The sequence below is a fragment of the Crocodylus siamensis genome, chromosome 13 (genome assembly GCF_052110815.1).
Source record: "Crocodylus siamensis isolate JL-2025a chromosome 13, ASM5211081v1, whole genome shotgun sequence".
Classification (NCBI taxonomy): Eukaryota; Metazoa; Chordata; order Crocodylia; family Crocodylidae; genus Crocodylus; species Crocodylus siamensis.
In genome coordinates, this window is record NC_143407.1 from 10717804 (window position 1) to 10740642 (window position 22839).

The following is a 22839-nucleotide window of genomic DNA, read 5'->3' on the forward strand; positions in this document are numbered from 1 at the left end:
TCCCCAAATAGCCAGTCTCCTCCCACCTCCCCGAGCTGGCATGTCCGCCTACCACTTTGAGAGCTCTATTTTGGGGCTGGCTGGAAATATAAGATGATGGGTACCTTGGAGAGGCGTGTTTACTAACAGAAAACTAAAGCTGGTTAATATTTCTCCAGTGCTTGATTTTGGGGATGAAGACGCAACTTTTCCTCCAAAGTTTGAACTATGGTGAAAAAACAGGATGACTGTTCCTGAGTTTCTCCTCATTTTCTCGCTGAAATTTTCACAAGACACTTCAGCGACAGGCTGGATAACGAACGGGTTTCAATGATACAGTAAAACGCACTGGCCGAGTGTGACTGAGTAGCTGACGCTGCTCCTTAAGGACAGGCAAAGTAGATAATGAACCTACTACTGCTGCCTGCCAGTGGAGATCTTCTATGGCAGAAGGCTTCTTATCCTCTCTTATCACACTAATTAGTAGCCAAGACCCTTGAAATCTCTGCTGCACTCATCTTACTTGTTGAGTCCTTCCTCATGCTTCACATGAGGTGCAGACACATTGCACATTTACTCTGGAGTTGCTTACCCCATAATTTACTCCCCAGTACATTTTAGACTCTATGGAAAGGGGCAGATCCATGGCCAGCTTTCATAAGCCAGCTGCCTGTAGTAGATGCTATTTCAGAGCCTGGCCAGGAGGTTATTCAGAGGTTCGGGAGGTTATTTCAGAGCCTGGCCAGGAGGTGGGACTAGAGCTGATGTGCACTGAATGAGCGTGCTATAAACAGTAGAGGCAATACCATGTCATTAATTTCCACACACCGATTCCATGTGGATGACTGCACACAGATGACTAGCAAAATGTGTCTTATCTGCAAGGATCTTGGTGATTCCAGGGTTGAAGAAATTCAAGGAATTTGCTTCTGACCAAAAACTTCATGAGGCCCTTCAAGAACTACATCATAGGTGCCTCTGGAGTGAATTTGAGCTTGGTAGTGGACCCAGGACACATACACAGAGTGATCTTCTCTACTGGAGGTTTACTCCTGGCTTCCTCCGAAGTACCTTTGCCCTGGAGAATAGCGTCTTTCTAGAATAAACACTGTACGCTGTGCCCGCACAATGCCTCCTGAGTGCACTGAGAACACACTGGAGCAAACTTGCCCTCTGTCCACACCCACAGTCCTGCAGTGGCCTTGACTGCTCTGCAGGAAACGGATGTGACTTGATTATCCCCAACATCTCAACCAGGGTTTGCTTCCCTGGGCCCATCAGGGGTTTTGATCCCACTGTCCTGTGGCTGTCTTCAGGAGAGTAGGACTGCGGAGTCCTTGGACTCACCCTGCAGTGCAGTCAGTCACTGAGTGTCACAGTCGTCCTGCGTCACCAAAGATCAGGTGCCCTGATTCATTTGAGCAGTGACTCTGATCAGCTTTCAGCCCTAGACAATGAAACCGCTCCGCATTGATCTGAGACCGAAACTGCGGCAGTCCTGGAATCAGGTCGTGATATTTAAATATCATTACGAACTTAGCAATACATCCAATATCATTACAAACCCAGCAGTGCAGCTTTCAGCCAACCCCGCTTGCAAATGGCTTTATTCCATCTGAGTGGGAAATAGATAGTTTCTCCCAATGCCTTGGGAAAGGTTTTATCTTTAATTGATGCTTGGCCATCAGCCACAAAAAGCATTGATCATCCTGTATTTTATACTGCCTTCTTTTCAGTCTCATGGCAGGCCGTTCCCACAGAAAGATTCCCATGGGCTGAAACCCTCTCATTTTCTTTCTGGTCACTGTTGTATTTGCCCGTAAGTCATAAACCAGACTCTTTGTCCCCATTGTGTGTTTTCTCTGCCATGATTTCCATCAGATGTTTCCTGTGAGCTTACCTGGAGACCCATCAAACACATGGCAACAGTGATCAGACAATGAGCAATGAACTACAAGTAGGGTTCCCTCACGCCTTGTAGTTGCATTGGTTTTGCTGCTGAACTCCGCCTTTAAGCTGCAGAATTACTCTGAAAGACTCCCTAAACTCTCCTACAAAAGTAGTACAGGCCACAGCTATGGCTGGTGCAAATCCACTGGGATCCTTTGCCTTCAGTGAATCTTCACCAGTTAACAACCACCTTTATGACTGCGCAAAAGCCGATCGAAAGTGTCAGCTCACTCCACCCCAAACTAGCACCGTCCTCTTGCTGCAGGCACTGCTCAGAGTGTGAACAATCCCATGCCCCTGAAAAGATGTCTTTTAAAGACCACGCTGCTGGCCATTTCACAGCTGGTCATTTGAGAAGAAGCATCCAGTGCTTATTGCACAATCCAGTTGCAATCAAGTGGGGAAATTCCTGTCGAATGATATGTCCAAACTGTAAATGTTTCAGTGAAGCTGTCACGGTGTTCCCAGCCTGCCTCACCGAAAGTGCAGAGGAGCCCAAAGGCCCCGCTCCTGAGACCTTGGCCTCAGAGTCCAGGCAACTTTGGCACAAAATTCAGGAGATCCTACAGCAGACTTAAGACCCATGAAGGCCCTTATTTATATGAGCCCGCGACAGCCACTGTTTGGAGCAGTGGGCTTGGCAGGTAACCAGATACAAGGCACTGTGTTTTGCACAAAGGAGAAGCAGAGACAGGATCAGGTACAAGAGCTGCATTTCAGCTCTCGGGTCTCTTTATTAGAACTCTAGTACTGCTTGACAGGTAGACGCATGCGCACAGGACATAAGGTAATGGGGTTGGTATTGCCTTGGTCACAAAGAAATGTAACAGCATTAAAAAGAAACTGGCCAGTCTAGGCCAGTGGATCCACCCCATCTCTGCTATTGCACTCATCCATTAGCTATTCTAGTATTGCTTCTCCTTTCCGCACACCTCAGGAGCAGTCATCCAATGGCTTTAACCCTCCCCAAACACTCCCACGAGCAGTCTCGTCCAGAAGAGGAATCTGTACAGTGGAGAAGGGCGTAGCAAACATCATGGAGTTTAAAAAAAATAGTCCACAGCTACTGTTTGGCGGATGAACACAGTCGGAGCACTGATGGAGCCTGCAGGTGAGTGTCTTGGATGAGCATCCGGCGCCCAGCGGTGGTCATCTGCGATGGGATCCAGGCGCCGTCTAAGTTACTACAGCAGAATGACAGCAATCACGGCGGCCAACAGGGCAGTCAACAAGTTAAAAGGGGGAGGGGGGTTGTTACTGGAACAGTACAGCACAGGTGTCCATAATGGCATTGGCAATGTGGGGGATCATGGTACACATCAGACAGACTCTTGTACAACACATGCACAACAAGTTGGTTTACAGCACGGAGAGTGACTCCCCCCTCCCACCCCTCTGCCCTGTGTACATTTACAACAGGAAAATAGTCTGAGCAAATCCCAGCTTCCATGAGAGTCACGGGGGGTTCAAGAGTCCTGCAAAAACAAGGATTTTCAGTCTTGCACAGCAAAAGAGCCTTCAGGACAGGCAAACATGCCCTGCTAAAGTTTCTTTGCTCTCTCTGTCTCTCTGCCTGTCGTCACAGGACCAAAGCCTTATGAGAAGGTGACGACCTCAGCTTGGGGATAATTAGAAGAGAGGACATCTTTGCAGCTCTCTGTGTTTAAAGGATACAGGTATTAAACACACCATTGCACAGCTTTTCCTTTCCGCACTTCCGACTCATGATTATTACTGTTGAAATGAATAAAGAGAGCAAGAGAATGAGAGCCGTGGGCTGGTGGATGCAGGCACTGAGAGGCTTCCAAGGGGAAAAGCAAGGACCATTTGCTCAACTTTCTAAAGGCAGGAGAACATCGAAACCACCCAGAGAAAATATGTGGTATTTTGAGTTTGGACGAGTCAGAGAAAGACAAGGGATAAAGGAAATGCTGACACCACCCTGACCGACTATTCCTGGGGTTGAAAATGGGACTGTTGTCCCCAGGGCTTTGTGGAGTACCGCCACCCTTGTGAGCACCATGGCAGGTCCAAGGAGTAAGCTACCAGTGAGCACTGAACTATTCTTACCTTGGCTGAGACTCTAGTATGGAAATGGTTGAGAACCAGTGAATACTGTGACCGCGTGTTACAGTAAAAATACACTTGAGGAACCATTCAGGATTGCACGAGGCAGAAAACCATCACCCTTTGCAGACCCACAGCATCCTCGCCTTGGCCAAGGAAGCCTGAGGCTGGGTAGGTTACCACGCCAGCAAAGAGCCTGCAGGGACCATGCCGTGTAGCTGTGCATCCTCTGGAGCTCATTCCATGTTTGTACTGACAACTCCCTGCTTCAGCTGAGCTAGGCTCACATCCCAGATGCCCATGCATTCACAGCAGTCTGAATAAAGCTTCTGGGGATGGTAAATACTAGCTGGCAATCCCCGGGGTCCATTACCTAGCAAGTTACATGCAGGGAAGCAACATGAGGTTCGAGGAGGGAACTGCTATTGATTGTAGTCAGGAGATGCAACAGGGGAGAAGATCCCCCAGGGAACAAAGGCTATTCAAGGACCCTGCATATATAATCCCAGCTAACACACTGAACAAAATAACTAAGGATGTTAGGTGACCGTATAAGTCTTGCTCTTTCCAGCAGGCATGAGAAAACACCGCCCAATCCGCGCCAATGGTGCAATACATTTTGGAATCACCCTAGTCAGCTCATTGCTACAAATTAGTATTGTTATTATTTGGCCAGATGGCCAAAGGATGTGGGGATGTGCCTACTTTTAAGCATGGGGTCGTGGGGGGTATTAGGCCAGTACAAAGCATGTAACTGGCAGGGGCCTGAGTTGATCATGGATCACCCCCCCTCCACCCCCCCACTGAATTAGCAGCTATGAAACTGCCTGATTTCATGGCTGCTGTTGGTATGATTGTCTGGTAAAGAATAGGGAGGGGTCTGGTATGAAATCTTTGCATAGGGCCTTCAAGAGGGAAACCCTGCCCTATAAAAGTGCAAGGAGACCAAGCGGGTACTTGAGGCTGAGCACATACTTATGAACAGGAATTTGCAAAGGCAGCTGGGATGCCCAGGAAAAATACTGGATTTATAGGCTATGCCCTCTGTTTCCCAGCCATCTAGAGAAGCATTTTCTTTATCATAGTGGTGGGATACGACATTGCAGACATTCACAGGATTCTCAGGAGTTGTTTGGGTTCAATAAAGAAGACTCTGTGCAAATGCTGAGCTGGGGTCTCGGGTGGGGAGTTGGACCTGGCTTTTCATGTATGCAGCTCAAGGACATTGTATTGTTGGCTCAAAATAGGCACTTTATAGAGGAACCGTGCTCCGAAGGAGACATGAATGAGATGTATGAATGTAAAGCGGCTTTGGAACTGCTGCCACAGAGCCACCCACTGACTTGGCTTTGGTGACAACTGCGTGAATATGGCATTGCAGTGCGCTCAGATGAACAGGTATTCAGGACCTTTCCTGAGCTGCAGCTGTGTGCAATGTCACAAGCAGCTGCCGGGCATCCACCTCTCCCATACTAATCAGCGTCCATCTGATGACAATATTGCTTCCTCTGGGTTGCATGCTGGGAATGCATGAGATGAAACACCCTTTGGTTAGCACTGCCAGAAGAACGGCTGCAGTGGAAAACGGGGAGTGTGACCCCTGCTAACTCAGATCCCATGCAGCAGAGCGGTCTCTGCTCGTGGAGAGGAGAAGGTAATGTTCAGCCAGTGGTATCTCCATTTCCAACAGAGGCCTTCCAGAAAGGAAGCATGTTCAGTCCAGTCTAGCCTAGGACCCAGGACACCTGGGTTCAGCTCTCTGCTTCACCATAAACTCCCTGGGTGACCTTGGCAAGTCACTTTGACCTAGATCCTCAAAATTACTTAGGCAAAGGGAATCACTTCCCTAAAGTGGAGTTAGGTGCGTAATTTTTTGGAGTATGTTGGCCTTAATCCCTCTGTTTCCCATCTGGAAAAAAAATGGGGATAATACCAGCTTGGTGTTGGGAGATCCACGGATTGAATTTTTTTAGTAGATACTACAGTAATAGCAGTACCATCAATAGCTAGGTAGCCATGCAACTACCTGTCAAGGGGGGTATTCTTTAGATAGCAGCACCGTGAAGCCAATCCATCCACTGACATCCTAGGCTCGGTCTACTTGGTGCTGCACTACATTCACATCTACAGGCTTTTTGACTCATAATGCATTTGCATGCTCTGTTACTCAAAGGCATCTATGTTGTATTGAGCAGATCCCCTGCCCCATCCCCCCTCTTACAACTGAACAGCTTTGGAGAGGATGGAAACTGCAGTTGGCTTTCTTGGGCTTTTCGGTGAAGCTGGTTTCTTTTTTTAAGTTTCATGTTGACCAATATTTCTGACATAAAAAAGATCGTTTTCAGTCTCCAAGACTGCAGGGGCGGGAACAGCTTGCAGATTAGCAGGGGCAGGCTGCCATGCATTTAGCTATGTTGCATGTCCCCCTTGGGCTCAGCACGTGGAAAACGAGGTGCCCAGAAGCAGGACAGGATGCTCTGGCCCCGGGGGGACTGCGTCATACATGGGAAGGTCAGTGTTAAAGCAGAGCCTCATCTCTGAGCATGGAGAATGGTCCAAGGGTCTGCTGAGCTTTTCTCCACTGGCTGATGGAGGGATGAAGGGATCTCGGGGGACAGTTATGCTGAAAGGTACTAATGGCTGCTACCATGCGAGTCTTTAGTTTAAAGACTCACATTTACCCACTGACCTTGCTATAGTCAAGGGGTCTGAGAGATAAGAGAGAGAGCAATTAAGATCCTTCACATAGCAGAGGATGCTACAGGCAATGGAAGGCTGCCCAAGGTGCTTTGCAGGGCAGAGCCAAGCGGTGTGAGCTCATGGGTTTCCCTGACTGCACATGCAGGCCCTTGGCTTTGTGCCTGTCTTAGGGTATGGAAAAACAATGACACTCCCATGAGATGGGAGAGAATGAGGACTTTGGGCAGAACTGCTCACACAGAGCAGGGCTCTGTCCACCCATTCTTATCCCATAGCAAAGGGAAACTAGCTCAAGGTAGCTCGGCCCTAAAGCAAGTGGGGTTAAATTGCCCAAGTACCTGGGAGCTGAGCCACACAGTCCAGCGACTGGAGTTCTGCCCTAGGACTGGAGATTTCAGATTTATGACTGCTCTGTGCCTCCGTTTTCCCATCTGGAAAATGGGAATGATGATGCCAACCGCCTTTATAAAAAGCTTTGCGATCTACCAATACGATGAGCCAAACAAGGGCAAGGTGGTGGTATTGTTCTTGGAAAGCTGCCCTCTATTGTGAGTGCTTAAATCTGATATGATACAAAAAATTATTCCCTTGCTTATAGGTATTTGATGACTGTGCTCTGAAATGTCATTACATGCCCTGCTGGGAAGCAACGGGCCAGCTCAAATGTACCACGGCCAGGAGTGAGTTCTACTGACTTCTCTTGTGAAGGGAGATAAATGTCCCTGGGGAAGATCAGCTCTCATGCATTATATATCTCCAATTTATCTTCCCCCACTCCTTTTGCTGTTCCTCAGGACAAGAGTCACTTGAGATGGCAATTGTGGGAAATTAAAGCACCTGGGAAGGAATAAGACATTCAGGACAGGAATGACTGCTATGCGGCGTGTTCCCTTAGGGCAGCACTGAAATAAAAGCAGGTTCGGGGGATGAGAAAAAGAGGAAAATCAGGAGGGTGAAATCGCTCCTGGATCAGTCCTGGATGAGCCATCTGCAGTGACCAAAGCCATGCCCTCTACATCTAAAAGCATGCAGTGCTATTGCTTGAGCTAAATCACCAGCCCCATGCACTTACAGACAGGGTCACTCATAAATCGACTTCCGTGGTCTGGCTGCTGGAAGGGGGACAAAGACAAGTTTAGCTGGCACAGTGTACCCTGCTCATCCCCCAGAAGTCACCTCCACTCAGGCAGGAAGCTGGATCTTCAGCTGCATCACTTGAGCTATGCCATGTGCTGGAAGCAACGGTGGGCTCTTATGCTTTATATCAGGGATGTCAAACCTGTTGGGCCCCACAGGCTGCATCCAGCTCCCGGGGTTTAAACTCGCGAACAGTGGTAGCATTAATCCGCTGTTTCAGCACAGCTCCATAATCCAGGAAGTTAACACTGCTGCCGCTTGCTCCCCACCCTTTTCCCTTGCCCCGTGGAAACTAAAACACCCAATTTCAGTGGTGAATAGGAGGAAGAGGAGGCGAACAGCATTAACTCCTTGGGTGCTGTAGCCATACTGAAACAGAGGCGGTCAACGTTGCTGCCACAGGAGCACCGGCAGCCACAGCAACAAGCCCCGAGGACTCAACCTGGCCCAGGGAAGTGGACGGCTTAGTCTGTGAAAAGCCCTGTGGCCGAGTAAGCCACATGTTGGCCTATGGGCATGTGTTTCACACCTGTGCTTTATGCAGATTAGCCATTAGAAGGGGCAGAACACACTTATCTAGTGAGTTACACATTGTTTATGGGTGACCGCGAGCAAATAAAACATTGTGGTTACTCCTGTAGCTCCTTGCTGCAGTGCGACTATGCCAACTGCCCTCTTGGCCAATATACCTGGGGCTGTGGGGGACATTCGTAACTAAAGCACGGGCTTCTACATGCTGAGCGAAAAAGAGGCAAGCACCTGCAACAGGGGAGTATAACTGCTCTTCTCCTTTGCAAATGATGCGCAGAAGGGAATCCAAAGCGCCCGCTCGCCACTGGGTCACACGATCTTGCGGTAGTGAGGTCTGCAGCCTGATTCTGGGTTATGTAAAAAAAAGCAAGCTCAAACTGCCTTCTTTACACTGCGCTCACTGGGCCTGTTCCCCCTGACACAGCAGGGGTGTCATGGCCAGTGGAAGATACCAGTCTACAATCTTTAGCAATTTTCTTTGGACAGCAAAATCTTCTGGGCCGCAATTGTCTTACTACGTACGGGTGTATGCAGTGCCTGGCACAGCTGGGCCCTGAGCAATCTGCTGCTGCAACAGAAGCACCCTGTTTGCAGCGCCCTGTCTGTAATACATCATAATAGCAAGCCATGATATAGGGATGAGTTGTGCAAGCTTACCACCCACGCGCCCTGCCAACGCACCTCTATCCTGACCCGCCGTATGCCCTGCTATTCCAGTCCTGGACTCCCACAGACAGCTCTGCTGATGCTCCTCCCTCCTTGACCTGTAGCATCTCCTGCATTTTTAGCTCATTGCACCCACACAGCTATGCCACTGTTCTTCAGCCCAGATTTACAATTCCCACTGCCAGGCCAGTCATCAGGCCTCACAGAGGACTGCCCACGCAATGCCCTGCTAAATCCAATCCCAGAGCTCTCGCGCGGTCTGCCAGAGAGAGGACTGCTTGGCTATGGGAGCTTTATGGACAAACTCCATGACAATCTAAGCATGCAGCTCTACCAACTAGAGTGACAGGTTTAAAATTTCCTCCCAAACAGAAATTCCCAGCTTTCAAAATTTGTTTTTTATGCTACATATGGAGAAAACATTAACAGTGTTTTCAAAAATCCCCATAAAACAGGTATTGAAAAAATATAATTTAAAAGTTTCATTTCGTATTTCGGCCTTGAATTTTATGCCATGACTTTTTTTTTCCATTTTAGACTGCTTTAATTTACTTCCTGTTATGTTAGTAGTATCTTCACATTATGCACAACTTCTACTGACATATTACCATATGGCTTATTAGCTGGACTATTCTATTGTTTTATTCTAAAATCATTAAGGACAGCTACGACTTAGTACTGATTAAATGCTATCATCTTCTTTGTTAAAGCAAAGTGTCTCCTAGTTTGGCTGTCATGAAATAGTCTGACAAGGCTCAACTTGACAGAATTATGCACTGCTACTGCCATACTAGAAAATAATGTAATAATGATCAAAATACTAGAGAAGCAACATGAAATGAAAGAAAATATAAAATTTTAAAATAATGACTTCCCCAAATTACATTTTTTTTTCATTCAAGTTCTTTTCTGTGGGAAACTGAGTTGAAATCAGTATAATTTCATGAAAAACAATCTGATTCCACCCAAACCTTTCTGATGGGCTCTCAACCAGATGTCCCAAAGCCAAAGCCTTAATAACCCACATTGCTCTAGCTCTTTGTCACTGAATTAATTTATATTGACTGGCACTCCTGGTCACAGCAGAAACTTGAAGGCTGTGCCAGCACTGGGTTTCCCATCTGAAAGCCTCTCAGACAAGCAGCACAATAGACAGCTCTGGTTAACAAGGCATGGGAGCAGGGAGTGGAGATTGGGTTCAAGCCCCAGTTTGGGCATTGCTGTACACTTTGCTTTCTGCACCGGTTGGGATCCTTTAAACTCTCTGTGCACCAGTTTCTCCTTTCTGCAAAATGAAATGCCCACCTGTGATAAGAAATCTGAGGGCTGCAGATGAAAAGTGATATGTATGCTGGAATAAGCCCCACCGAATTCATCACTCCACAGATGGCAAGGCCAGAAGGGACCATGATGGCTATCTTGTTCGACAACCTGAAGAACACAGACCATAGCACTCAGTCAGTGATTCCTTCAGCCTGCCCATAATTTCTGGATGAGCTTATTGTTTAGAAAAAGGCCCATTCTTGATTAAAGTGCTATGTGTGGATAGAAACAATAGGGCTTTCCAAGAGATCCTTTCTATAGGTTTTGTCACCAGTTTACAGACTATTGCAGCAGACACAAAGCAGCTTAAAACACAGGATCAATAGAAAAAGATCTCCATCTTTAAGTGAGTGATCTTTAAAGATCTTTAACTTTCCTGTCTGGTGGCTAGGTAATGGACTCTGAGATAGGACCCACAGAGTATTAATGGATGGCACTGAGGCAGCGTGGGGGAAGGTGACTAGCAGCATTCCTCAGCGTTCAGTATTTGGCTCAGTGCTTTTCAACATGTTCATCAATGATTTGGATTTGGGTGTTAAAAGGCTAAGTTCACAGACAACACCAAATTATGGGGGAGTGCAGTCACGCCTGAGCACAGGCTGGGGACACAGGCTGACCTGGACAGGCTGGCAAGGTGGGTGGATCAAAACCTGATGATGTTTAACATGCAGAAATGTAAAGTGCTCCATTCGGGGAGAAATAATCCACAACACGCTTACAGGTTCAGCGGTGCTACACTTGCCAGCACCACAACTGGATGAGACCTGGGGGGGTCATGATAGACCACAGAACGAACGTGAGCCACCAACGTGACGCCGTAGCTGGCAGAGCGAAGAAAATGCTGGCATGCATCTACCGATGCATCTCAAGCAAGACTAAGGATGTCATCCTCCTGCTCTACTCAGCTTGGTGAGACGGCAGCTGGAGTACTGCATCCAGTTCAGAGCACCGCACTTCAGAAAGGATGCGGAGAAGCTCGAGAGAGTCCAAAGGAGGGCCACGCACATGATTAGAGGTCTGGAGAGCAGGTCATACAAGGAGAGGCTGAAAAACTTGGGACTGTTCAGCCTGGGGAAGAGAAGACTTGGAGGGGACTTGGTGGCAGCACATCAGGGCTTGGGGAACATCTGTTCACCAAAGCACCCCAGGGGAAGACAAGAAACTATGGGCACAAGCGGCTTGAAGATCACTTCAGACTGGACATAAGGAGAAACTTCTTTATGAGTCGAGTGCCGAGGGTCTAGAACAAACTCCCCCGAGAGGTGGTACAATCACCTGCCCTGGAGATCTTTAAAGAACAACTTAAGGCCCACCTTGCTGGGGCCATCTGACCCCAGCCGTCTTTCCTGCCTAAGTGCAGGGAGGCTGGACCTGATGATCTCATGAGGTCTCTTCCAGCCCCTAAAATCTATGAATCTTGATGCTGTAGTAGGGCCCCCTGTGGTCCTCACTAGAAGGAAGGGAACAAAGGGAAAGCCCCAGCAGTAAAGGGCAGAAATACTTCTTCAGGAGAAGGCTGAACCCAGAAACCAGATGCTACAGGACAGTCACACTGGATAAGAACCAAGCTGAGACCCAGGTGGTTGGAAGAAAGGCTGGTCTAATGAAACCTCATGAGAAGGACTGTAAAATGGGGCCTAAAGAAAGGCTGGTGCTGGGAGAGCCTAGCAGATACTGTGCAGAGATAATGGGCTGTGGAGGAAGTCCCGAGAAGTTGGACAACAAACCCAAGGGATGTTATTAAGGCGGCTGCATGGAAATGGATCCAGAGGCAGCATGGTCGAGAAAGGCGCTATGCCCCTGTGAGCAAGGCTCACCTTCCTCCCGTGCTCCACTCACTAAACCACCGTAAAGCTGAGTCAGCTGGGGAAGCTGGGAGACAAACACCTGGTTTGTGCACGGACCATGAAGACTGCACCACACCTGAAAAAGGGAGCACTGGTGAACAGTCACAGATGCCCACTGGAGCCAAGGGGATCTAATAGTGACCTTAGCATTACTGCTTGGTATGTGCTTTCATGAATCAAGGCCTCACTGTCCTGGAGCCTTGCTTTGTGGGGAGCTATCTTAGCTCCCTCACAAGACTGTAATTCTTGCAGTATCTGAATACTAACAGTCTTTAATATTTTTATCCTAGCAACACCCTCATGGTGTCGGGCAGTGCTATTATTCCCATTTTACAGAGAAAGAAATGAGGCACAGAGAGGCTAAGGGTCAGATGGTGAAAGTTATCTGGGCCCTTTACTCAATACCAAAATCCATGAGAGTTGGGAATCTAAATACCTTGGAGGGTCTGGACCTGAGTGACTTGCCCAAAACCACCTTGGAAATCTGTGGTGGAACATAAACTTGAACCCAGCTCCCCCTAGGCCTGCGGTTAGCAAACCAGTGACAGTCTCTGACAGGTAGTCTGCAATTTGCATCATGTCCCCCTGTCTCTTCCTTTCAATCAAAAATGTGATTATATGAGTCCATAGTGATCTAGAAGACCTTTGAGTGTGGACAGTGGTCTACTGGTCCAAAATATTTGGGACTTGCTCCCCTAAGCAATTTATTCACCTGCAAAAGCTCTATGTCTATTTGGCTGGGTTTACCCCAGGCCCCAGCCACTTGAGCTAGAGGAACAGCTCTCCCTGGCAGCAGCCTCCTACCCTCCCATGCAATCCATCCACTAAAGTGAGGTGACAACGCCCAGCCCACCATATGGTCCCACAGTAGGGACTCACTGCTTGCCACCGGATGGGAGAAAAAGGAAATGTCTTCTCTTCCTTCCAAGAAGCCTTTCTCCCTTGCTCTATTGAATATCATTACCCCGGTTTCCAGCCCTGAGAATCTGACTTTAATCTTTCAGACACGCTGCTTTGAAGGTTTTGCTGTCTAGATCTGGGACATGACAACTCAAGGTCCCATTTTTCTCTTCTCTTTTATTTTCCTTTAGCAACTCTGACAACATCTAGCACTGAAGGAATTAATGTACCCAGAGCAACAATCAGCTTCCTCCTTTCTGCTGTCGCTAAATTGTGTACTTTGGGCAAACTCAGTTTTACATTCCCTTATATGTCCTCCCCCAGTGCTGCTAATTTAGATCAACCATGTTTCTTTGGGACACTGCTGACTTGAAGCGATCTACAAATTGTTTTGCACCTAGATTACAATGCCAAGGAACTTATACTGATAAGGAAGCTGACCTTTTTGGAAAATCTGGAGCTGATGGTAGATACTGAACACTCAAATATCAGGCCCAAAGCTCTTACTGCAAATCCTGGTTTAGCACTGTGTCCCTGTCCGCAATGTCCATGCAATTAGGCATAAATCAAAAGCTCCAGGGCTTTGGAAAGGTTCAGCTCTGCATCTAAACTTCACTTCGGACTTATTCCAAATTGAAACACTGCATCTCTATGTCTATGGCCTCAGTGATTGAGCTGGTGGTGGCAGTGGCAGCTGCTGGGATTGCCATGCAGTAGCAGCTATCTTTTGTCTCTCTCCCAACTCAGCACCTGGGGGCTGGTGCCCAGATTGCCCCCTGCCTCCTTAGCTACACAGAGCAGCCTCCAAGTGAAGGGCTGTGCACTTGTAATCGGTGTTGTGAGGGTTAGACAATAAGCGCCGGGCACGAATTTCATTCTGCACACGTGAGTTCCCATCAGACTGACACATTCTGCTCTAGATCAGGGCCTCCCGCAGTCTGTCGTTGAGCTTATTTGATGGCAGTTCCCATTCATCTCACTCAGACTCTGATTTCCACACCCCTCTGACCCCTGTCATTCCTCCAGTCATAAAGTAAGGCATCAGTTTGAGAAGGGCAGGCCTACTTGTTTGACTCCAAGCCAGGGCTCGTGGCTGGCTGTGCTACTGCAAACCCAGTTCATGGGTAAAGTTTACTTTGGCCCCACTGGCTCAGGCAGGTAAAGCATGGATTAGACCTCAAAGAGGAGCTGTCTGAGAATGCCGGGGTAATTTTACAGGCAGAGAGATAATTTTATTGGTTGGGCACAGGGCTGGGACTTGGCAAATGTGGCTTCTGTCCTCTCTTCTCCCATGCCTTCCCTGGAAGCCCACAGACAGAGCACTCCTAGTTCCTCACCTACAAACCAGGCTGCTTCTATTTTCTGCTCTGTTTAGATTAGCCCTTTAGAGAGGGGACTCTCTCATGCTCTGCAGCCTGCCTAAGCCAGCAGAAGCCTGATTTCCTTTAAGATCTTCAGGGGCTGTTGTAAAACCCAGGCCTGGGTTGCAATTAAAAATGATAAGACAAGCCAAGTAAAGGCCCATGATAGCAAAGCCAAGAGATGGCTAAGTGGCCCAGGGACTTTGAGACTGAAAGCTGCTGGACCCTGCTGGAGAAGGAGGGCTTGAGGCTCCTGTCCCAAAAGGGACTCTTCCCAGGGGCTGGGAAGAACGTGTCCTGAGACGGCAGAGGGATTTCAATCACTCCTAGCTGAGAAGTAGTGAACAGACAAAGGAAAGCAGGTGCATGCGGAAATCTGGACCAGAGCAGGTTCCTAAAGTGCAGCCCATGAGCTGAGCCCCTTTGATGAAGCCTGCCACCCCGGACAACCCTTCAGAAATGGCTCTCCAGGGCCAAAACATCGGTGGTCTCAGATTCTTGGCAGCTCCTCCAAACCTAAAACCAGAACTATGCGTTTGTGTGGCCACTCTTAGCTTCAAGGGACAGCAGTGCATTGGGTGTATGGCAAAGGAAGAACTTCTTAGACGCAAGCAATATTTCACCTATTCATGAGCGGTCTCCTAAGGCTCCCATCACCGAGGCAGTCCCTAAACACGGGATCTTGTCACAACAGTGGTTCGATTTAGTATGGGAGCCTGGTTATTTTGAACATCAGCTTCCTTGAGGATCAGAGTCAGATGGAAAAAATCCCTCGGTCATGTCGGTCATCAGTGATTCACAGCCAGGATGCCATGGCACACTGGGGTGCCTTGAAATCCTTTCAAAGATGCAGTGAAGTGCCACACGATGCGAGCATGGTTAGGTGTGCCAACATGATCACAAGATAAACCCAGAGATTTCAAAGAAAAATCCACAGTGTTAAAAACATTCTGCCCTGCTGTGGTCTGTCTGAGTTTTGCAGCAGAAAAATTGCTCTAATATAGGTCTGTAGTAAAAAAAAACCAAGTAAAAGCTAAGAGCTGGTATGGTCCAAGAAGTGCCTTAAGTCTAACAAAGTTGAAAACAACTGCTGTACATATTTTAAGCTACCTGCAGTATTTGGACAGCCTCAGCCGAACCCAGTGAATAGGCCGTGAGAGTCCCAGCCCCTGGGATGGCTCGGAAAGCCTCAGTTCAGAGGGACTTTGCTCCGGAGTCACTCTTGCTTTCACAGGTTGTTACTACTCTTAAACTAGTTGAGTTCCATTTTATGGCTAGAAACTGGGCCCGGGTCTAACTTGGCAGCCTTCATTTTCTGTCTCTGACAAGGCATAAAGGGGTCCTAGGTCTAGCCTAGCGTGCTCACTGAGGATCCGTGGTAGCTGTGTGTCCAGCGTAAACCGATCAGAAGTTGTACCTCTATTTAGTATTCTGGAAGTTCCTGTCTCTTCCTGCCTTAAGCTGCTGTTAACTTTAAATCGTGCCTGTTAAACAGCTGCTGAGCTCTGCCAACGAGGAGGCTGCACATCAGCAGGAGACGAAAACAACCCTGTATAAATGGCTTGCGAAAGAGCAATCCATCCAAAAGGAGCCCACACAGACACTGCAAGCAGCTGACTGCCCCATAAGGACATCAGGAGGTAGCATGATAAATCAGTATATTAGGGCGGGTAGAGAACTTCTTTGTTAGGACTGCATCCCCTGTGCTGGCTCACTGTCCAGTGCCTTAAAGGCACTGGCACTGATGGTGGGTTTTATTATTTTATTTTGGGTTGTGGGGGGTGAGGGGGGGTCATTTAGACCTGTTACTGAGGCTTTTTACTGGCAGTGCTGGGGAAACCTAGCAAAGGCTGTTTCTGGGCAGAACAATTATTTTCCTGCTCAGCTGATCTCTAGGTCTTTCTATTTTCCTGGCATTTCTCAGAAATAGAGCAGAGCTGCTACTAACAATGCTCTGCCTGGCTCTTTTCTAAGGATCTCCAAGTGCTTTATAGGCATTAAAGAGCCACAACATCCATGTGAGATACAGAGGTATCATGCTCCCTAGTTTACTGGGAGGAAAATGGACGCCTCGAACGGTGAAGCAACTTGTCCACTGAAGGTGGCGATAACCATGGCGTTTAATAGCACTGGGAACAAAGAGGCATTTTTGCTTCCAGTGCCCCCTGAGCTGACACACCAGTAACCTGGAGATCTGGGGAGGATTCGGAGCACCTATCGTTGAACACCACAAAGGTGCTTTAGGCGCTCTCTTTTGGATCAGTCATAGGGACGACTGTATATGGGGTGGTGATGGAAGATGGCTTTACTGAAGGCATCGACTCATTCATTATCTTGACATGAACGACCTTGCCAAGATAGTCCCTGCCCCAAAGAGTTTGCAATTTAAAGAAAGACAGAGGTGAAAATAACTTGCGTTAGGACAGGAGCAGACCAGTGGCTAACCTGAATCTAGACCAGTGGTCTCCAAACTTTTTTGATCACACAACCCTATCACTAAAAAAATTTTGAGCACGCACCCCCCATATACGTATATGTATATTCACGCAGCCCTATGAGTAAAAAATTTTTGAGCACGTACCCCCAATGTATGTGTTTTTATATAAATAGAAATAGAAGTTCTAATATTTTCTTCCTGCACCCCAATGGATCGTCTTGTGCACCCCACTTTGGAGACCACTGATCTAGACCCCAGCTACATTGCACACCCTCTCCTCACTAGTTCCTGCACTCAACCTTGCTACCACTTGCCTTGTACTGTAGCCTGTGCCCCTTGGCTGCCTCTCACATGGTGAGGCTGAACCCCAAGCAGTGTGCAAGGGATGTGCTCCATGTTCAGCCTCTTGAAGGCTCAGATCAAGCGTCTGTGTATGGTGTTTTAGCATGGACTGAAGACGTGTATGGAGACTCTGCCTCATAGCACATGCATGGCTAAGGTGTACGTTGCGTACAGTAACAGTTTGCGTGCTAGCACGTGTAACGTATGCCTGATAATACATATGATATGTATATGCAGCTGTATATCCAGTGGGTTTGTATTTAGTGAAGATCGATACCCTGAATACCTAATCTCTAGTAGTGCTGAACATTTCTAGCGCAGGCCCACATGGGCCTAACTTACTGTATGCATCAGAGTTTCAGTAACGTTCACTTGGTATTGATCTCTATGTGTGAAACTGGAGTAATTACTTCCGATACATAACCCACCTCTGCTAGAGTTTCCTCTTCAAAGTTTGTAGGAATATTTTTATCCCAACCGACACCGGCACCTCCCCCCTCCGGGGATCCTTTTAGTTTCAAGGCTTCAGTTGCAGGGCAACTTGCACCCAATTAAGGATGAGTGGCCAATCTCTTGCTCCTCCCAGGCAGCTCAGATGACTGGCAATAGGCAGGGGAGGTCTTGTATTCCTAAAGCACAGGGTCATCTCCAGCTTGGGCTGGTAGTATGCACAGAAATCCTGATCATCTGAGGCTGTACCCCAACTTGTGTTAAATGATGAGCCTGTGGGATCATTCCAGTCTAACCTACAGGTGTCCTTGCCACTCCTTTCCCTACATAAATGTCTCCTGGAAAAGGGTTGGGGGAAGGAAACGCAGCAGATTCCTATACAGTCCAATGCTTTCTTTCCACTAAGATTCCAGTATCTTACTTTCTAATGCTGGTTTCTGTTGTTTCAGAAGTAGGAGCATTGGCATATTAGTCATGCTTTATACCAAGTTGCATAATGCCAATTCTAAAAATTGCAGAGCGCAGCTACATGTCAGGTTTAATACGCATTAGAGGAAACATGAAGAGCTTTGCTGGTAAAAAGTGTCATGGTCCATGGAGGGTTTTCTGTACCAGGCAGAGCAACAGGCTTTAGGGTTTGCTGGAATCAGTTTCCTGCCCTAACTAATTAGCAGCCTGGATGGAAAAGAACCGAATCTGTCTGGACCTGGAGAGGCATCCAGCATAGGGTCAAGTCACTGTCCTGAGCTCCTCAAACCCAAGGTCCTCCTTGGAGGCAAGATCAAGAGACCTCTCTCCCTGGCTGCTCCACACACTTGCCGTGTGACCTGGAGCAAAACCTTTGATCCAAAGATTTTAAGGCAAGGCCAATGAACTGCAGCCACTGACCCTTGCAGTAAGCCCACACCTGGTGGCCAGGCCAAAATAGCTGGTAGGAAGAAACATCTTATCCCGCATGAAGATATCAGGTGCTGGAAACTCCACCGCAGAACCCTGTTCTAAGACGTACAACAGCTCTAGTGAGGCCCCTGGTATTCAAATCTTAATAAACTTTTGTCCTCCTTGCCTCAAAATCCCTATCTGCAATGCTGATCCTGACCTGTTTGCTAGAAGGAACCGAGCGGCTAAGATCATTAATGTCTGTGACAAGCTTGGCTCTCCAAGGATAACTAACAATAGAGAAGGGCAGGGGTATTATTATTGCTATGAGCTGTGGCCTTTTCTTTTTTTCCCCTCCACTAAATCAGTCGCACTTAACATGTTTGTTCTGTGACTCACAAACCTGTTGAATTAGCAGAATCGTTAGGTAAATGAATACACTTAATTATAGAAATTAGATGAGTGCACAGTTACAGAATCAATACATGACAAACATGTTTGATGCAAATGGCAGATGAGTCACTGGCATGGCACAGAGTTCATGGCACTGATTGCTGAAACCAATGAATAATGCAGGGCTTTTCTGCACCCCCCGTGGACAATTTGGAAGCATGAAAGGGTTAAAAAAAAAATCAGTCCTTGTCAGAAATGTTTATTCGGCACTTCGCAGCCCTGACATAAATCTGTCAGTGACCTGAAGCCTAGGAGAAGGAGCTGAGCACTTCACAGAGCTGGCAGCACAAATCGCAGCTTTCTTTGCTTCTGCTTCTTTTCTTAATGATCCGCAGACAAGCTAGGGAGGGGGAAGACTTGGAGCGGGGGGAGCCCAGACTTGTCTAGTCTCTGCCTTGTGCTAACTAGGGCTCCTAAAAAAACCCAAACCAACAAGTTTTCTTTCTCCTGAAATAAAAAGGGAGCGTTTTCTCTTTGCTCCTGTGATCTTGTTAAACTCGCTGGGGAAAATCAGGCCAGCCACTTAACACTTTGCTTTCACACACAGATCACAAAGCACTTTACTGAGGAAGGTCGCTAGCCCTGTTCCTTTTCTATGGATGGGGAAAGGAGGCAAAAGGAAGAGCGAGGAGCTGCCTGAGTGTACTACCCAGCTGCACAGCACAGCTAAGAATAGAAACCCTCTCTCTTCGCTTCCAGGCCAATCCCCCTTGGACTGAAATGTGTTAAAAAATGTGGTGGCCCTTAAGAGCTGGATTGTGTCACTTTAACTGAAGCTGAGCATCCTCTTACCGCTCAAATAGTCCCCTTGGAGCAATAACCCATGCTGTGATTTGCTAGTGAGGCAGGCAATTGGCTTGCCTCCTGCAACACGCCCAGCGCTTTTCTTAAGACCGATAAAGGGACAAATTCTCACCCACAGCTGCTCTGGTCTCCTTCAGGCTGACTGGCCCCTTACTCCACCAATATGCTTCTGAAGTCGGTGGGTCTTATGTAGAGTGTGTGCAAGGAGTCAGAATATGGCCCAGTTATGGAGCAACCGTAGGCGGGTGTACTCCTGGAGACACAGTGCCCTTGTGGTACCCGGCCCTGTGGCTGGCTGGAAAACAGCCATCTCACTTCAATTAAAACAGTTTTCTCGGGCTTTGGTGATGAATGAAAATGAAACCCATCCCAAATTTTCATGCAGAGTCACTCAAGAAATGAAGTAAGGTAAAAGTGATTTCTTTTAGCTTTTCTAACCCTGCTGCAGCTGGAGTCATTTGATGCCAGCAGTCTTCCCAGCCCAAGTGCGGGGGGGCTGGACTCGATCTGTAAGGTCCTTTCCAGCCCCTACCAATTATGAAACTATGAAAAGCCAGCAGTCTCTCTCCTCACAACAGCTACTTGCTTGGCGCTCAAGGCATTCCCTGTAGATGCAAAAAACTCAAGTTCAGCTTCCTCCTCTACTTCATTCAGAGGAGGGCTTGGACTGGGTTCTCCTTATACCCAACCTGAGTGACCACACTTGCTGGACTGGAGGCTCTTCCCAGGGGTAAAGGTGCTCTCTCTTGCTTTGATCAGGAATCCCACCCTGGGCCTGTGAGACCTTCCTGGGGATAAATCCATCAACACTAAACCATCTCAGTTAAAAGTGCCACTTTCCCTGAATTTGTATTTTCCAGTGGAAAATGTTCCATCAAGGAACTCCCAAACCAGCAAGCAGAAAGGGCTGCCTCTATGGAGACAGAAACTTCCACCTTACAACCAACAACCCTAAACCACCTTCATACTTGGGACTCTTCTGACCTCCTTCTCCTGCAGTACTAGTCTCCTTCCCCTACACTTTCTAAGGGCACGCTCCTCTTACCCAAAGCTCCTGCTAAATCCTCCTGCCCGCTATGCTGCAAACGTATTCCATTGGTCTGACTTTGCCCAAACCCCCGCAATGAGCCGTAAGATCTTTTTTTCACTTGGATGATGGCCCTGGTGTTGAAAAGGAGACATAGACAAAGAGATGAAGACTGGCTGAGTCAGACAGCTGCAACCACCCGAACAGGGGGGGAATGGGAATTTATTCAATCATGCCTGCCATAAAGTCATGATAACTGAAAAAAACCAGAAGATTTTGAGTTAGATCCTGACCCAGAGATGTGTATACACTAGGGCTGTGCAAAATGGCACTGCTCCATTTTGACTTGGGTTTCAAGGTTTCGACAGAGAGCGTTTTGTTTCGAATTGCTATTGAATTGCAATTTGAAATAGCTGTTCTGTTTTGCTTCATCGAAACAGTGAGGCTGTTTCGACATTTTGCCCATTAGCTCTAATGGGGAAGCTCAAAAAAGCCTCTCTCATCTGACAGGCAGATTGGGGCTGCGGGCCCCCGATCTGCCTGCCGGATGGAGGGGGGCGGGAAGCCGGGGCTGCCGCCTGGGACTGGGGAAAGGAACGGGACCCGATTGCTCAGTTCCCCTCCCCAGAGCTAGATCGGGCTGAGGATGGAAACCCAGCCCAGCTGGGATGGAGAAGAAACTAGCTCAATAGAGCAGCCAATTAAATGACTGAGAGGAGGACATGTGCTCTCGGAGACTGGAGCATCTAAGAGATTGGGGGTGTCTCAGAGGATATGATGAGATGGAGTGTGATTTGAGTACAGAGAGACCAGGGTAGATCTTGCTATACCAGCTGTGTCATTCAGATCCCTGGATTTCTCATGGACTTTGTAAGAAAACTGGATGGAGGGGAGGTGAGAGGCCACTACACCTAGGAGAGTCAGGAGTCATGAAACTGAGACCTAAAGAAACCTTCTAGCTGAGCATCATCAAGGTTTTACACCCTCCTGGATTTGGATGCCTGGAGATCACAGTCCACATCTACCTAGCAATATTTAGCTCTGAAAACAAGTCCATGTGCATGCATGACACTCCAAATAATAATGATAATCATGTCAGGAAAGTCTTTTCCCTGCTGGAAAGAGAGCAGTGGAAGAGACTTCAAGTAAAAAGCCAGCAAATTCTAAAGACTGCTTTGCTTCAACCACGTTCCCTCACCTTTTGTCTGGATTTCTGCAGATGGCCCTTCTACCACAGCATGAATGTGAAAGCTCTTTTTGAAGTCAAGCATTCACTAACAGAAAATGGAGAGTGGAATATATTCAGCTGTGAATACGAGTTGCTTTGGTTATACACACACATCATCCAGTCGGGGCATGGACACAATGCTATGCGACTCATGCAACCAACCAACGTTTTCCTGATTCTTTGGAGTCTGAATAATGAATTGTTTTACTCTTAGGGGGAATTATTTTTTGTCTTACAAATTACTTTGAATAACAAATGAAGCTAGGGATTTTCTGTGGACTGCAAACAAACAGAGAAGGAAGGAAGCCTAATTCAGCAAACAGATGATTTGCACTGAATTATTCCCTTAGCTCTAGTTTTAAAGCTGCTTTACTAGAACTGGCCTCTAGTGATAATACCTGCATGCATCAGGTAGAAACAGTCAAAAATGCCAAATGTTTTCTATGCAAAATTTAGAAAATGTCACCAAACCCTGCCAATACATTCCACATGGATGTTTCTTTTTCTTTTTTTTCCCCAGGGAAACACCCAAAGGTGATGTGGGGGAAAAAAATCAGGTTTTGACAACCAATTTTTTTGTACTGAAAACTGAAACATTTCAAGCTGAAATGTTTGTGTCAAAAAAATCCATAGTTCTTTAGGGGAAAAGGTTATCGGGACAAAATTCACGCAAAGAAACTTCCAGCTTCCACTAAGCTTCATCTCTGCTAGGGAACATTCAACACTGGTGCAGCACCCACAGCGGTAGCAATTGTGGA

General features: G+C 47.5%; 1 protein-coding gene across 2 annotated transcripts in view; it reads right to left on the reverse strand.

Moving 5' to 3' along the window:
• Positions 1–2658: 2658 nt before the first annotated feature.
• The window catches only part of KCNC4 (potassium voltage-gated channel subfamily C member 4), a 45931-nt gene continuing 25750 nt past the window's right edge, over positions 2659–22839 (reverse strand). The window contains exon 4 of one of the 2 annotated variants that reach the window (XM_090026181.1): positions 2659–3586. In XM_090026181.1, the coding sequence (XP_089882307.1) occupies positions 3525–3586 (62 nt within the window). In that variant the 3' untranslated portion in view covers positions 2659–3524. The remainder of the gene's footprint in view (positions 3587–22839) is intronic. The other variant, XM_090026180.1, reaches the window with a different exon arrangement.